At 51.8% G+C, this 17,348-nt stretch overlaps 1 protein-coding gene across 1 annotated transcript in view; it reads right to left on the bottom strand.

Moving 5' to 3' along the window:
* Positions 1-17,044, bottom strand: part of TRPV3 (transient receptor potential cation channel subfamily V member 3) — a 40,029-nt gene extending 22,985 nt beyond the window's left edge. Inside the window, exons 1-7 of the mRNA XM_004376248.2 lie at positions 16,948-17,044; positions 15,829-15,953; positions 13,185-13,305; positions 5,565-5,669; positions 5,332-5,418; positions 4,446-4,600; positions 3,476-3,652 (exon numbers count right to left, since the gene is read on the bottom strand). Coding sequence (XP_004376305.2) covers positions 3,476-3,652; positions 4,446-4,600; positions 5,332-5,418; positions 5,565-5,669; positions 13,185-13,305; positions 15,829-15,874 — 691 coding nt within the window. The 5' untranslated portion in view covers positions 15,875-15,953; positions 16,948-17,044. The remainder of the gene's footprint in view (positions 1-3,475; positions 3,653-4,445; positions 4,601-5,331; positions 5,419-5,564; positions 5,670-13,184; positions 13,306-15,828; positions 15,954-16,947) is intronic.
* Between the last annotated feature and the right edge of the window lie 304 nt (positions 17,045-17,348).

Genomic DNA, 17,348 nt, shown 5'->3' with positions numbered 1-17,348 from the left:
AATTATACATGTAGAAATTTTTGAAATGGTGTATCTTTGGCTATGTATATTTTCACCAAAAAAAAAAAAAAGGTCCTCCAAGGCCGAGAAGGGAGGGTGTTGACATGTCGTGGGGTTGTTAACCCATGTCATAAAACAGTATGTGTACTGACTGTTTAATGGGAAAATATTTGTTCTGTAAACCTTCACCTAAAGTACAATTTAAAAAAATTTAAAAAAAAGACAAGTGACGGGCTGGGGAAAATATTTCAGATGTATATAAGCGACAATGTGTTTTTTAAAATCCATAATATATTAAGAGCTCCTACAAATCAATAAAAAGACAAACAACCTAAAAGAAAACTGAGGAAAGATTCTAAGCAAGCACCTCAGAGGAAAAAATGAATACAAGTGGCCAATAAACAGAGTGAAAGATGTTTGAAATCACTGGTAAACAGGAAAAAGAAAATTAGAACTCAGTGTGTTGGTACTTTTCACCCACTAGCTTGGCAACAACCAAAAAAGAAAAAAAAAGTTGGGGGTGGGATGGATAATATCCAGTATTGGTGAGAGGTGAGGAAATGAGTGTTCTTGTACCCTGAGGAGAAGGAGGAAATAAACTGGTGCCTTTTGAAGGTAATAATTATTCTAATTTTAAATGCACAGACTCTTGAACCCAGATATTCCAAGCATTTTCCTAAAAATGTTTGCATCTGTGCACAGCATCATAGACAAGAATGGGCCCTGCAATACTGTCATAGCGAAACATTGGAAACCACCTGAATGTCTTGCAACAGAGGAGAAATGAAATGAACCGTGATAGGGACCCCTGTACTGCAGACTAAGCAGGTAAAAAGCAGGTAGACTTTCACATTCTGACATGAGATGATCTCTAAGACATATAGCTAACCAAAAAAAAAGCGTGTTGTAGAACAATACAGGCAGTATGATCGTGTTTTATGCTAATTAAGAACACAAATAAAGATTATTTCTACGTGAACACATACACCTATGTCAAAGGTCCAGAAAAGTCCTCAAAGGATACACACCGTAATGGTCATCTCTGGAGAGAAGACAGGTAAAAAGATGGGTTTTTTTTATAAAAACGTACCTAAAATCTTTGAATGTCTTGCGATGAAACTATTCATGTGTCATTTATATAGTTAAAATAAATTATTATGTTGAATCTGGGTAATGAATATATAGAAGTCATTATGCTATCATTTTAACTTGTTTCTTTAAAAAATTTTTGATTTAGTAAATTGAAAAAAAGAAGGCTCTGAAGGCCTCTGATAAAATGCTAAAAATATATATTATTAATAAAAGTTAGCTTCTGCCAAATGGAAAATCTGAGGCTCAGAGAGGCAAGATAACCCACCCACAGTGAAGAAAAAACACAGTTCTGTTGGTCCTGGAGCCCCTCAGCCCCAGGCGAAGGGACTGCCTGAAAGAGGGGCATCAGCAGATACCTTCAGGAGGCAGAGGGGCGTATTGGTTTCTGGGAAGGCAGGAATAAATGATTCCTCCCACCACGCAGAGAGAGAGTGGGGGCCTGCAGGCCCCCCATCCCACCCCAACACACACACATACACACACACACATTTGCAAGTCCACCAGCAAGAGGAATAAGGAAGGGGCAGGGAGAGGCTGAGAAAAGAGAAACATAAGGATTTGCAGTCAGGGCAGCAAAGTCTGAATGAAAACACTAATAACCTTCATTTACACACTCACTAAAAAAATATTGTGTCTCTTATGTGAGACACCCAAGTCCCTGGGTGGTACAAACGGCTGAGCACTCCACTAGTAGCTGAAAGGCTGGCGGTTCAAACCCAGCCAGAGGAGCCTCAGAAGAAAGGCCTGATCTGCTTCCAAAAGGCCAGACTTGAAAACCCTATGGAGTGCAGTTCTACTCTATTCTACTCACGGGGGTCACCATGAGTCAGCATTGACTCAACGGCAACAGATTTGGTTTTTGGTTTTATGTGAGACCCCAGGGTACTAGAGAATTCACTATGGACAAGATAGACTTTACTCTGGCTTCAAGGGGAGAATGCCACTTGGAAAAGCAGAGTCTGTAAGCCCCCTGCAATACTGACGAGAAGGAAGGAAGGGCCACAGGGGGCTGAAAAGGGAGAGGAATCACGATGGGTGACTTGAGGCACTGGCCTAATCTCCTTGTCTACAGTACCGGTGTCAAGCCCCTAGTGATAAGCTAAGAACATTATATAGCTCATCTGATTTCTCTCTTTGCTTTGGTTGCCAGGGAGTTCAGGTATAGTGCAGCACTCAGTTGCAGCAAGCGTTCCTGAGTTTCCTCTCCTCCACTCCATATCTTCTAGTTTTTTACAATCCTTGACTTTTTATTGTATATAACAAAACTCCTTTGAAAGTCTGCAGAGTTTAAATAATAAATCAAAATGACATTCTCCCATGAGAAGTGCTAAGGGCCCAGGCCAGACTCCTACCCAGAAAACAGCTGAGATGTTCAATGCCCCTGGCATATCAGCAGGACAGGTGTCTAGCTATTCTTGAGCTAATCAATTTTTTTTTTTTTTGCTGCAAGTATCTCATAAGCTCCTAACAGGGTGTTTGCTGACTCCAAAACCTCAAATAAGGACACACCCTACTGATTATCCACAGCAGATTCTCTGGACAGGGAGACACTATCCCAGATTCAGTCTCCTCGATCCTTCCCTGGCCCACCTAAAAGGGAAGCCACAAAATTGGGACCCAAATGAAACAGAAAATAATGACAATGATAATACTAATAGTTACCATTGTTTGGCCCCTGCCCAGCTCTCTGACTTCTCTTTCTTTCCATTGTTCAGACATTCCAAGCTCACTTCCATCTCCGAGCTTTTGTCCTTGACTTGCTCTGGATCCTTCTCACAGGCAAGCCTCAGGTCAAAGATCACCTCTTGGACCACCCACCACCCTTCATTTGTCTCTTTCTTTTCTTTTCTTTTCTTTTCTTTTCTTTTCTGGTCTTCGAGTCAGTGCTGACTCGTGGCAACCCCATGTGTGTCAGAGTAGAACCGTTCTCCATAGGGTTTTCAATGGCTGATTTTTTTTTTTTTTGAAACAGATTGCCAGGCCTCTCTTCCGAGGCTCCTCTGAGTAGACTCAAACCACCAATCTTTTGGTTAGCAGTAGAGCACTTAACCGTTTGCGCTACCCAGAGGCTCTCATCAGTCACTTTCTATCACATTACCTTCTTTTAGTATTTTTATAGCATTTCCATCTAAAATCATCTTATTTAGAGCAGTGATCCTGTCTGTCTTGTTCACCACTGCACCGTGTCTAAAGCAATGCCTGGTATGAAGTCAGAACTCACAATTATTTGCAGAATGCAAGAAGGAAGAGAGGGGTGACTTGCTGAAGTGCTTGGCGTTCATCAGTGACAACAGCTTCTCTGCAGGGACAGCCACTCCCCACCCCACCCCACCCCACCCCTTGGAAATCCCAGTTCTGCACGGCCCCTCCTGCAGGCTGATACCTTTGTAGGCCTCCTCCGTGTACTTGGCGTTGATGAACCTGTCCAGGATGTCGTTCTCCTCAGCGAAGGTGAGCAGGATCCGCACGATCTCCTTGGTGTTGTGGCTGATGTTTAACAAGGCCTTCATCAGGCAGGTCTTCCCTGTGTCGGAGGCTGTCAGCTCGCGCATGAGGAAGTCTGCAGGCGGGTCACAGGCTAGAGCCACAGGAGCGACCCCGGTGGCCCTTGGCCTCCCAGGCACCAGGGAGGGGAAGCCAGGATATGGGAGCTGCAGCCTCAGACCTCCCCACCCTGCTTCACACCCCGCTGGCCTTCCTGACCCCACGCTCCCCGCTCTCCTCCCTGGTATCTTTGGCTGGCTCCTCCTGCTCCTTGGCCCTGGAGGGCCTTATCTGAGGCCTTGTCTCCTTTGCTCTCTGCACCCCTCCCTGGTGCAGGCACAATCTCACCCACTGCATGGCTGCCCACTGCCCATCTTGGTGCTGACACCCGGAAATCCTTATCTCTGAAATAGAACTCATCACCTCCCCCTAACCTGCTACTCCTCCTGGTCCCCAAGACGGCTATAGTTCTGCTGTCCACCAAGGCGTCTAAATCAAAATGTCATCCTGGACTCCTCCCTCCCCCTCACTCCCCACATCCATTCAGTCCCCAAGGCCTGCAGTGCCACTGCCTGACGGACTCCCCAGAACTGCCCTCTTCCCTCCCCCAACTCTGCTGCCAGGGCCCCAGCTCTGCCTGAACAGCAGTCTTCTCGCTGCCTCCAGCTTTATCCTCATCCTCCCCATGGTAGCCAGACCATGACCCTTACCTGCCTGTACCCTCCTATAGCTCCCCATTGCCCTCAGAGTGAAGGTCAAAGTCCTTAGCCTGGCATTCAAGGCTCTTCATGCTCTCATCCCATGGGTTGATGACGGGGGGCAAGGGAGTGGACCCTCCAGCCCTGCACCCCTGCAGGACCAGGACTGACCAGCCACGTCCATGCCACGGCGTTGCCGGCACCACTCCTGCAGCTCCACCAGCAGCTCCACCACCTCCTCCACGCAGCCCTCTGACACAGCAGCAAATATCCGCTTCTTCAGCCGCTTCTTATTGCGTCTCTGCGCTTCCTTGGCCAAGTTCGCACTGAGGCCAGGAAAGGTTTCCTGCTCGCCACACAGGCACCACAATCTCCGATCCCGCCCGCTTCCCCACCAGAGATACCGTGCCTGCCGGGCCCTGCGCCAGCGCGTAACATTACACAGTGCCTGAAATCCCTCCGCGAGTGCTCAAGTGCCAGCGCTTTGTGCTGCTCTGTGCAGGTTCCTTTCGTAATCCAATGTGATCACACCGTGTTCCATTATGTATTCGGATGCTCATAGTAACGATCAGGAATATGATATGGCTAACTGTTCATGGTGATTAAGTGTGGAATTGAGGGAAGGGAGAATTCATTTTCAAATTTCTCGTTTTCTGAATTTTTTTATAATATATCCCTCCCCACTTCCAGGCTCCAAATCGATAACCATTGTGTGTATGTGTTTTTGTAAAATACATACATAAAAGACATAAGCATGTCTTTTTAATTTATGTAATTATGTAAATTTAACTCATGCAAATGTGTAAATGTTGTAATTCCCATTTTGTTTCTGACTGCTGTTTGTATGTTTAATCATTTATAAAATTTTATACATATCCTCTTCCCACAAAAAGAAAAAAAATTTCCTACATGCCACAGCCATGGGCCCAGGCCTCCAGACATGGTCTAACCCCCCAGGGATAGTGACTTCCTTCTCTTTCCTGCAGGGTCCTGATGCCTGTCCCTCTGACACCTCCTCTTGGTGGGGCACTGGGACGAAGGGCAGGACCAGGCTTACCTCGGGCTGTTGGGATTGGACGGGGTCTCTGTCACATCATCCTGGGGAGACTGAGGGGAGTCCATGTCATCACAGTTGCCAGAGATGCTGGGGGTGTGAAGAGAGGGACAAGTTTAAAAAAGGACAGTGCTAGCCAGCCACAGCCAGGCCAGGCCATGTAGCCAAGGGTGAGTCACTGCCCACCCACTTGGGGCCTCAGCCTCCTCATCCTGGCACTGAAGGCCGGTACTCACCACTGGTGGATGTTGGAGTCCATGGGCTTGGAGAAGATGGGGGCTAAGGTCTTGGAGATGGTGGGGTTGGGCTCAAACCCTTCTATCTCCAGGAAGAAGTGCGCGCTGTGGGGGGACACCCAAGCAAGGCCATTAGAGCTGGAGCCGGGTCAGTCCACCTGGGTGTCCTGCAGCCCTGCGTCTGAGGGTCCGGGTCAATGACCTCTGCCCACTTGGCCTCACTACATCCTCCCAGCACTCTCTGGGTTGGGTAGTGCTATGATCACCCACATTTCACAGACGGGCATTTGGAGACTCAGAGAAGCAAGAAGCAACTTGCCAAGGTCACATAGCTGGCAGGTGGCAGAGCCTAAATCCAAAGCTAGGCCTGGGTGGCTTTGCCACTGGACATCCTGGGAGGATGAATCCAAGGGTCTCTTATACGGGTGGCCTGACACCCTGAGGAGAATTTCCCTCTCTACAGCTGCCCCCTCTAAGTGCAAAGGACTCACCGAAGATGGGGAGCATGGGGCTGGGAGCTAGAGTCCAACATCACCACCGCCCCCTCAACTGCCCCCTCCAGCCTCAGCTGCCCCCAAGGGCCCTTGCTCGGGGGAGGCCACTAGTCTCTGAGATCTATGAGGGCAAGGGCCACATCTATTGGTTCACTTCTCTATCCTCGGCTCCTGGAAAACTTCAGCACAAAGTAGATGCTCAACAAATATGAAGGATGAATGAATGAATGAAAGGAGGAAGGGAAAAAGTTGTAGGGTGTCGGCCTTGTCATCAGACAAGCTCCAAACTTCCTCCTAAAACCTATTTCTCCCACATCCTTCTCTGTCTCAATAAATGGCAACTCCGTTCTATCTAGCTGCTCAGGTCAAAAATCTTGGAGCCAACCTTGACTCTAATCTCTCTCTCTTATCCCACGTCCAATCTGTCACCAAATCCTGCCAGCTCTACCTTGAAAATAAGTCCGGAATCAAACCATGGCTACCCTCTCCGTTGCTCCTCCTGGTCTGAGCACTGTCCTCTACCAGCTAGATCACCGAGATAGCCTGGGGACTGGTCTCCCTGCTTCCACTTGGTCCCTAAGGTCTATGCTCAAAACAGTGGCCAGAGAGATTCTTCTAAAAGGAGAGTCAGACCATGTCACTCCTCTGCTCCTGTCTAACTCAGTGTTGAAGACAAAGTTCTTACTGCAACCTACAAGCAGAGCTGTTATTCAGCAGGTTAAAATACTGAAATAGTCCCACTCCATATGTTAAATGGTTATGGCCTTGGGTCCCCTGAGTGCCCTCCCTCCATCAGCCTACCTTCCCTGGCTCTAATAAGCCCCAGGTGGGCACACCTGGCACACCGTGATCCGCAACCCACCTGTCCTGCACAGGCTGTGGCCACTGTATCCGCTGGCCATGGCTGCACTCCCTAAAGATGCCCTGCATGGTGCTCATGCAAACTGCAGCCTCTGCAGCTTAAACCACCAGTTGCCTTCAAACTGATTCCAACTCCTGGTGCCCCCTTGTGTGTCAGAGTAGAACTGTGCTCCATAGGGCTTTCAGTGGTTCATTTTTCAGAAGTAGATCATCAGGCCTGTCTTCTGAGGCACCTCTGGGTGAACTCAAACCACCAACCTTCTGGTTAGTAGCCAAGTGCATTAACTGTTTGCACCGCCCAGGGGCTCCCTCCATAGCTTACTGTACTGGTTAGTCCATATTTTGAATATCACTCTTGAATACAAGAGCCCCTGTTACCTCTCTCCTACAGCCTTCGCCCTTGCTGTCTCTGCTCCAGCCACACTAGCCTCCTTTCATTTCTTAACCACTCCAGCCAGCACTCGCTTAGGGCTTTGCCCTTGCTGTTCCCTGCCTGGAACGTTGGTCCCCCAGATATCCTCGTGGCTTGCTCCCTCGCTTCTTTCAGTCTATACTGAATGTCGCCTTCTCAGCTGAGGTCTTTCCATGAGTCCCAAGGCCCTGCTACCTGTTGCCTGGCCTGGGCCCCATGGGAGGCGGAGACTCACTGCCACTTGAGAGGCAAGACACACCCAGGACAGAACTCCCAGAACAGACACAGCCCTGGCACATCTTTCTGGAAATACAGGGCGCATTCAGACACACCCACAAAAGCAGACACGTCTGCCTTCATAAACCACGTCACACACGCAGATGGGCCTCTCTTGACACCCAGGTGGTGAGCACTCAGCTGAGGGTGACTTTGGCTGCACCAACACCCCCTTCTCAGAGCTGCTGCAGCACAGCAGATGGCCCTGAGGCTCTGGCCCTGGGACTGTGGCCTCCTGACCAGCCGGGCCTCTCTTGGCACTTTTCCTACTGCTTGCTTCCCAGGCTGGGAAGAATCAGTGTCCCCCTACCCTTCTCACAAGTTCACAGAACAGCTCCCAAAGCTCAGTCCCAGCCCTAGCAGGTTGGGTCTTCAGACTGGAAGGGAGGGAACAGGGAAGGGATTATGGTCCCATTCTACAGATGAGGAAACTGTGGCCCAGAATGGGGAAGCAGCTCATCCACAGTCATCCCGCAGGGTAGAAGCAAAGTAGGTCAGAGAATGTGGCCCCAGATGTCCAGGCTGACAGCTCACACCACAGTCTGTGCTGCTTTCTCTCATCTCAGCCCTCTGGGTCTGCTTCCAGCCAAACTAACTCCAGGGGTTCAGCACAGAGGGAGGTCACCTGATGCAGCTACTTTCCAGGGTGGGTCAGGAAGGAGGGAGACCTGGGGCTTGCCTGGGAATCCCATTCCTCTCCTTCAAGCACAAACAAGACCTAGGAGGCTCAGAGCTAATCTAGAAATGGGGCAAAAGTGGGATGCAGGGCAGTGCTGGTGGCTCATTGACCCTCACCTTCCTGCCCATCAAAGGGAGCCTTCTGACCTGGCCTGAAATCAAATCCTTCTTCCAAAAGAGAAGACAAAAGGAGGAGCAAACCCTGGGCTGGGAGCCCGGTGCCTGGATTCTAGTCAAGCTCAGCCTCTGCCTGCAGTGTGGCCCCAGGAGGTCATTTACTAGGTCTGGGCCAAGTGACCCAAAGTGAACATCAGAGGTCTTCCAGTTCAATCACCATTCCCCTGTACCCACCCAGTGCCCCAGAACCGCCATCTCAAAGTCGTCCCCACCCCACCATGTAGCTCTTATGCAGGAGCTTTAAACTCATCTACTGACTCAGCCCCAATACCTATACCTGAAGTTGGTGTAGTCCCTCCCCTGCCCCCCATCCTATCTGTCTGGGCTCCTCAGTAGTGCCTCTACTCAACAAATATTTATTGAACACCTACTATGTGCCACACACTCTTCTAAGAGCTGAGGATACAGTGGCGAACAAGTAGACAAAAATCTCTACCCTCATCGAGCTGCTATTCCAGCGGGCTGGCCCCAAGGGTCAGACTAGGGCAAGTGCAGTGTGGTCATCTCTTCCTTTGCTCTGGACAGCTCACTCTTCTTCAGCTGTGAGCTTCTCAATAGCAGGAACTACAAGTGCATCATCCTTGACTCCCCAGAACCCAACACTGGTCCTGAAACTCAGAAGACCTCACTGAATGGGTAAGCTGAAGGATGGAGAGGTGGTGAGTGAAAAGATAAACAAGTGGAAGTAAGAATGGCTGATCATCTAGACAGACAGATGGGTGGACGGATAAATGAATGGATGGATGGGTGAATAAATGGATGGATGGATGGATGAGTAAATGAATGGATGGATGGGTGAATAAATGGATGGATGGATGGATGGATGGATGGATGGATGGATGGATGGATAGGGAATGAGTAGTTGGGTGCACAGATAGCTGGATAGATGGAGAGGCAGATGGACAGGACCAATACGCAGAAAGACCAACACAACTTTAAACTTTAAATATGGTGGGGAGATTGTATCCCTCAAGTGACTCACACTGAGCTCTCAGTTGCCCAAAACCCTCACTTCTCCTAAGTCCCATCCTCTTCCCTGTCTTGCATAAGAAGCTGAGGATGGGTCCTTTGTCTCTCCTCCACCTCCCTATCTTCTCAGGGCCTACTCCCAGAAGTCCAAATATCTCTCCTCCATCCAGACTTCTTGGTGCCTCCAATTCCACCATTAGTGCATATTGCCTTAGGGTTCAGTGTTGCCCTCTTTCTTTACACATAATTTTCTCTCTTCCCCAGGTCTCAAGGACACTGCAGGAAAACAAGTCATGAGGGCATCTCTCCACTCTAGGCCTGGAGACTCAGGGCCAGAGGCAGGCAGAGGATAAGAAGCATTTCCTTACCTCACCATGGAGTCTGTCCTCATTCATGCTGAGGGGCTGTGCTGAGCCACTGGGCTGCATTCTAGTTGACTCATTCACTCCTTCTCTCGGTTTTTTTTTTTTTTTTTTTTTTTTTTTGCCTACTCCTTCATTGACTCACCCACTTGCTCAGAAACTACTAATATACCCTGTACAGAAAATACGCAATGGGGAAGGAAGAGGTGACCCTTCCAGGGCCCCAGTCCTCAGAGATCTCAACTAGAGCTAAGACATAATCCCAATAACTGTGCCGACTTCTGAGAAGGGTTGGGCTATGGGAGCTCAAGGGAGGGGAAAGTACTTCCAGTCAAGGACAAGGAACAGGCAAGGCTCTGTGCTCTGTCAGGGTGCTACTTGGTCTGGGTATGGAAGTGGATATTTGGTGAGAGTTGGGGAAAAGCACTGGAGGCCGAAACAGTGGCATGAAAAATGCCTCTGCGGCAGGAAGGTAAGGGCTGTGCTTGAGGAAGAAGTAAGAAGGTCTTCTCACAGGGTGGAAGGAGAGTGGCAAGAGCTGGACTAGGCAGGAATTCAATTGCTGGGCAAGGACCTAACTCCTGGGGCTGGGGAGCTACTAGACCATGAGGGGCTGGCCTACACCTGCCCTGCTTGCCACAACACACTCCACATCTCATCCATCATCATGAACAGCTGGAAAGGTCTTGGCTACTTGACATCCTGGCTCCTGACAGGCAGCAGATGCTGTTTGTTTATTCCTACCTTTGGCCCAGACCAGGGGGCATCACCTGGGTGTTGGTAATTACAGGTGAGCAGACAGCTCTGCACCATTTCTTCTGCATTTCTGTCCCTTTGAAGGCAAAGAACTATCACCGAGCAGCCTCAGGGCTGGGAAGGGGCCTGTCTGGCCACCAGCTTTGTCCCAAGAAATGCCCACGTGCTCTGAGCTCCACAGTGCCAGCTCCTCCAGTCATCAATGAACTTGTCTCTGTCCCTGAGCATCACCTGACCCAGGGCCCAGTAAGGAAGCAGCATGACACCTACTCACATGGAGTGGCCTGATGGTTCAGGAAAAGCTCCCAGGTCCAAACCTCTCTCCCCAGCACAGACTTCTTGGTGCCTTCAATCCCACCGTCAGTGCATATTTCCTTAGTGTCCAGCATTACCCTCTTTCTTTACATATAATTGTTTCTCTTTTCTTTACATATAAATTTCTCTCTCCTCCAGGACGAGTACTGCACTCAGTTCTAAGGAAAATGCCAAAACCTTTGAGGTCTGGGAGGAGTGGTCATGTGAGGACCCTCAGACAGTTTTTTGGGAGGAGGACACCAACACTTCATTGACGCTTTGAGACAAAGTCACACCTCACAACTGGGCCTTCAGCTGGGCCTAAGCAGTAGGCAGAGCTGAGCCTGGAGCTAAGTGCCTGAAAAGGACAGACTAGGGCAAGTGCAGTGTGGTCTAATTCTGCTGCGGGAAGAACCTGGGGTTTTCCTGGAGCTCTGTCCTCAATCCTCCCCTGAGGCCCAAGCCTCCCCTGGGAGAGCAGGAGGAGAAGAGGTGAGGAGGAAGAGAGATGAGTTGTGGGCGGGGGCGGTCTTTGCCAGCTTAGCTCAGGGATATCTCTGCTCTTACCTGAGCAAGTCCCCTAGACCCAGGTTGGCCTGTCTGATCTCCATCTCCACCCAGTTTTCTCTCTTGCACTCTAGCCAGTACCTTCTGGACACCTCCACTTGGATGTCCCTCAAGGAACCTTTCACTCAACAGGTCATACTTGAACTTGGCAACTTCCTCTTGACCTTGCTCCTTCTCCTCTGATGCACCCATGTCTGAGACTAACCCACCATCCCCCCGCCCAGTTTCCTCCACCAGAAAAAGGGTGTATCTCTTGGCTCCTCCTTTTCCCTCCCTTTCCATAGTGATTCTGAAGACCCCACAATCCTAGTACCTCTCTGATCAATCCCTTCCTCTTCATCAATGATCACCTGGGCTCAGAGCTCATCACCTGTCACCTGGGCTTCCCAACAGCCTCCCCACAGTCTCCCTACCTCCAGCCTTGCCTCCAAATCATCGTCCACACGATCACCCAGGACAACCTTTTCAAAATGCAAATCTCTCCATGTCCCCTGTCCTGCAGAAAATCTTTCCATGGCTCCCCACTGCCCTCAGGATTGTCCAAGCTCCTTAACTGACTCCCAAGACCCAGCCCCAATCAGACTCTTAGACCTACCCAGTTCTTCAGCTATACCAGCCTCCTCACTGGTCTTTGCCCTGAGCATTTGTTCCCATGTCCCTCTGCCCAGGATGCCCTTTCCTTTCTTCTCTGCCTGCCAACATCCATCCTAATATCGCCTCCTCCAGGAAGTGCCTCAAGATTGCCCATGGGATAACCCACTCTTCTCCAGCCCCCCTCCCTCCCAGTTCACCCTCTCTCTGGGCACTTCCCACATTCTCCCTGGTGTCCCACTTGCCAGACTGTGAGCAGGAGTGGATATTATTTCTCTGTGTCCCAGTCTCCCCACTCTGGGCCCAGCCCCGGACCTGGTGCTTAGGAGACTTCGGTGATTATTACTCAAAACAACAGAGAAGATAAAACACCAGACTCACCTCTGGCCCAAGAGGAGGCCTGGGCCAGGGGCAGGGGAGACAGGGAAAATGAGTCCACCTGGACCAGGGGGCCCAACGCAACTCCAAGAGGATCACAGCTGGTGTGGGAGGGGTTTAAAGCTTGAGGGACACAGAATCAGCTGAGGGATAGAGGAATCTGCAATGGAAAGGACTCAGAGCCCAAAAAGTGTGACCCTGGAGAAGTACCTTCCCTGCCCCCCAGTTGTGAAGTGGAGATAACTGTCCCGGCCCTGCCCAGCTCCCAGCGGACCATGTAGAATAATGATGATGAGGCGATAAAAACAATGACTGACCTGTGCTGAGCACTGACTGCGTGTCAGCCACTGTGCTGAGCACCTTGTCAGCGTGATCCTAATTATCTGCCATCCTTGTTGGTGTCCCCATTACACAGGTGAGGTTAGAGGGCTTGAGTAACTTGGCCAAGCACACGGCAAGGTGAGCTGTTGGCATGGGTGAAAAAGCTACCCAGTGGGGGCTCGAGATCACCTGGATCTTCCACCCCCTTGTGCTGCTCTTCTCAGGGATGGCCCAGCAATGCCTTGCTCCTCAAGGGCCTTCCTGACCATTCCTGCCTAGCTGCCCCCTGGCTCCTTGAAGGAGGCCTCCCTGATGGTGTCGTTCGGACTGACCTCCTCGGCTCAGCCCCCTGAGGATGTAGTGCTGTCCCCCATAGGCACCAGGCCACCCCTGATGAGAATGACTGTCTGGGGTCCACTGCAGGCCAGGGCTCCCTCCTGTGTCCCCACAGTGCGGAGCCCAGGCCCAAGACTTCCTGTCCTACCTCTTCTTGGTGGGGGTGAGCTCGGCAGGCCTCTTCTCCTGCAGGATGGCAGGGTTCCCACTGGGGACCATGGCTTTCCTGCCCGTGGCGGGCACCATCTCCTTGGGGTGGGCATTCATGGCTGGAACACAATCACAGGGCAGATGCTCAGGCTAAAGGGGTGCAGGTGAGCTTCAATGGGCTTCAGACAACATCTGGCCCATCACCCCCCTGAGAGAGGGAGCTCACTCCCTGTTTTCACAGGACACCAACTCCTCCCAGGGATGAGGAGACCATCCCCACAGCTTCCCCCACTCCCTGCTCCAGCACCCCTGCTCCTGTGGCCCAAGAAAAGCCCAGCAGAGCTTCCACGTGGAGACCACCATGCTCTTGGGTGGTCTCAGGACAAGACAGCATCTAACAAGAGATCATCTCCAGCCAATATCCCTGCTCCAGGTGGACTCCTGAGTATTAGCTCTGCTTTTTCCATGCGCCTCTCAGATTTGTGTTCAAAGGTTTGACCCTGACAGAGATGGACTGTCACCTTCTTTGCTCTAGACACTATGCTCCTGGTGACACATCTTCCAGCCCCTCTGGTGTTTTGGATCTCTCAGTGCCTGGTGGTCTCCGCAACTAGCACACTTTCATCCTTTGCCCACCCAAAACTGTCCACTGGATTCCTTTCTCTGCCTGAGGCCCAGGAGATCATAAGCAGACCCCAAGGTGTCAGGGACCTCGGCTGTCTTCCACCTCACACCGCAGCTAAGCCCCCCCCCCATGCTGAGGTGGAGGAGGCAGCCCCATCTAGGGCTCTAGACCCTCTAGACCTGCTTTGATGCTGTATCTGGGCAGGGCCCTGTGCTGGGCTTGGAGGAGTGCAGAGATGCTGGGAAGAGGGACCGGTTACATCTACTGAGGAGATTGGAAAAGCCAACTGAAGTAGACCTTAAAGACTTCTGGGTAGAGGGTCCAGACAGATAAGACACCCCGAACAAAGGACTGAGGTCAAGAAAGTTCTGTGAGTGGCAGGGAGCTGGTGTGACTGGAGAACAGCCAGCAAGAGGCCTGGGAGCAGGTTGAGGCCACACTGTGAGGGCCTCAAACACCAGCCAGGAGCTGTGGCTGATCCTGAGGGCAGTGGGGAGCATGGGAGAGCTGCAGCTTCATACGAGATGGCCACTTTAGAGACAGCAGCTGTGTGGGGCAGACCAGAGGGCAGGGGGCCAAGAGGAGGCTGAGGTGGTTGTCCAGGAGGGGCCCTCTGGGTAGGGCAAGGGCAGGCTGGCCATGACAGGATGAGACGGGCAGCGGAAAGGGTTGTGTGGACAGGAGGTGACTCTGCAGTTAATGGGGAACATTCTCAGCTTGAGTCACCCTCAGAGAGCTCACTGAGACACACAGGTGTAGGGGTAGGGAGATGAATTTTTGTAAGAGCCCAGCTGGATGAGTAGAGGTGGGGCTGCAGGTCCTCCTGCCCCAAATGGGAAGGCTTCCTGGAGGAAGTGTCTGAAGCAGCTGTCATCAGTGACTTTAGTGAGGTTTGGAGATGGACCAAGTTTCCCCCCTCCGCCCCCATAAAAGTGAGCAGCCTGGGATGGAGAGTCATCCAATGGAGTATAGGCGTCTCGAGGCAGGGAAGTTTGAGGAGGGGGTCACAAGGCCACACAAGTGAGCAGCCCGGTTCCCTGTCCATACCAACAGTCACAGTCTGATGGGGCCACTTTTACTGCCTGCCTCAGCCCAAAGTGACCTGTGGGCAGGTGGGGCTGAAAGGCCAGGCTGGGCCAAGCATAAAGGAGTGGAGTGGAGGGTATGTCCCTTATCCTCCCCTGGCCTCAGTTTTCTCATCTGAGAAATGAGCTCAATGATCTCCAAAGACCCTATGGCCCTGACTGGTGACAGCTGCTTGGTCTGTCTTCCCAGCTCTGGACTTGTGTGTAGAGGGCAGTCCTGGGCAGCCAGGGCAGGAGAGGGTCAGGAAAGCTCTGGACTGGGGCTGCAACAGCTGTAATTAGCTCCCTGAGTCACCCCATAAATCCTGCATTCTCACCTGCTGGACTCTCGTGGCCCTGGCCCTCCCTCTTTCTGGAATTCAGCTTCCCCACCTGGAAAGTGGGGTCTTGCAACTCTCAAGACCTGATACTGACTGAAATGGGCTTTCCTGGGAGACAGTCCAGGCCCAGGAGCCACCAGGAGCCCCCTGACCCAGGCTGGTGAGCCCGGCCCAGCCTGGAACAGTGACTATTGGTTCAGCGCCTGTGAGATGCCTGAGCCATCCCATCCCTCTCAAGCTCTGGGGCTAACTCATTCCATCATGAACGCCACCGTCATACTCCTGTCCCCAGGGGCCAATCCCTGGGGCCTGCTGGGGGAGAGAAGAGCCCCACCTCTGCTCCGACAGCCGTGAGGTGCTCTCCCTCCCCAGGATTTCCAAACCTCAGGGGAACATCCCTCGGGTCCCTCAGAACCTGTGTATGTTCTCAAGCACCCCAGGGCCAAGAGCACATATCTAGCTTTGTATCCCCTGCTACACAGCCCAAGCTCCCTCCCAAGTCACTCATGAGGCCCATCAGCAAGGACAGACAGGGCCCAGAGGATCCCAGGGGTCCACGCTCTGGCTCCCCCAGGCCAGGGAGGACACTGCATCTTCTCCCGGAGGACTCACCCTGGCAAGGCTCTGGTGGCAGAAGCAGCCTTTGCTCGGAGGTCATCACATGTCTGGGGCCTGGGGTCTCCCGGCGGGACTACGACTGAGGTGCTGGGTGACTCCCATCGCAGGCAGAGGGATGGCTGGAATGAGATGTCAGAGGCAGAACTGGCTGGAACACCTGCCTGCGGTGCCAGGCAGGTCACACCCACCAGCTTTAGCTGCAGCACCCACCCACGTGCCCTGGGTGAGTCACCACCCGCACCCACACAGCAGGCTCACCCCAACCAAGGAAGAGGCAGGGGAGGTGGCAGGTGTCAAGGCCATAAGTGCTGGACCAGACCCTTCCCTATTTTCTATGTGATGCTGGGCAGGTCTTTCCTGTCATGGGCCTCAGTTTCCCCAATGGTGAAATGGAAACCATACTACCTACTTCCCAAGGATGCCGTGAGGAGCCAAAGAAAGCATGGTTGTGGGAGGGCTTAATGAAGGTCAAGTGCTCTGCCTTGATACCCGGGAGGTAGGGCCACAGCCTATGGCTGGCCTGATTGACCCCAGTGCAGCCAGCCCTGTGCTCTAGCATCTGTCCTTCAAAGCCAGTCCCTGGGATCAGGTCCCTCAAAGCAGAGGTAGTCCTCATTCAGTGCTTCCTGCTACAGACTTTGGTGTCAGACCATCTTGCCCCTCCTGGCTGTATAACCTTGGGCAAGTCATTTCTCCCAAGCCTCAGTTTCCTCATCCGTGAAATGGGCGTAATAACACCCACTCTGTAGGGTGGCAAGGAGCTCTGGTGGCTCAGTGATTAAGCACTCAACTGCTAACCGAAGGGTTGGCGGTTCAAAAACACCAGCTGGCTCCGCAGGAGAAAGATGTGACAGTCTGCTTCCATAAAGATTTACAGCCTTGAAAAACCCTATGGGGCAGTTCTGCCCTGCCCTATAGGGTTGCTATGAGTTGAAATTGACTGAACGGCAACAGGTTTGCTGGGTTACCCAGAGCTTAAATAAAAGAACGCGTATTAAGGGCTAGAACAAGGCCCAGACACAGAAAGAGCCCAGTAAATGGTGATGGCTCTTAGCTATGATTGGTTTTGTTATGCCATTTCATCCTCCCAGCAACTGTGCCCGGGCCACCTACCTCTAAAGCCAGAGCGCTTGAGGAGACTCTGGCTTCCCTTCTGGCCTTGGCTGCAGAGGCAAAGCAGGTGGAGCAAGGCTCGGGTGGCATCACTCAGGGATTGCACACCTCTTCCTGTGGGTGAGACAGAACTGGGCAGGAGCAGGAAGTCTCTGCTGACAGGGACAGTGCTGGTGACGACACAGCAGGGACTCCCACAGTCGCCATCAAGATGCAGGCCCCTCGATTCCTCTTTCAAAATTCCATCCCTGTGCCTGAAAACCTACCATTAAAGCCAGCCACCCATAGCCCACTGTCTTTGAGTTAATTCTGACTCATAGCAAACTCATAGGGTTTCTGAGGCTGTAAATCTCTACGGAAGCAGACTATCACATCTTTCTCCCGCGGTACCGCTGGTGGTT

This window comes from Trichechus manatus, unplaced genomic scaffold (genome assembly GCF_000243295.1).
Source record: "Trichechus manatus latirostris isolate Lorelei unplaced genomic scaffold, TriManLat1.0 scaffold00040, whole genome shotgun sequence".
NCBI classification, from domain to species: domain Eukaryota; kingdom Metazoa; phylum Chordata; class Mammalia; order Sirenia; family Trichechidae; genus Trichechus; species Trichechus manatus.
This window is presented reverse-complemented; position numbering and strand designations above follow the sequence as displayed.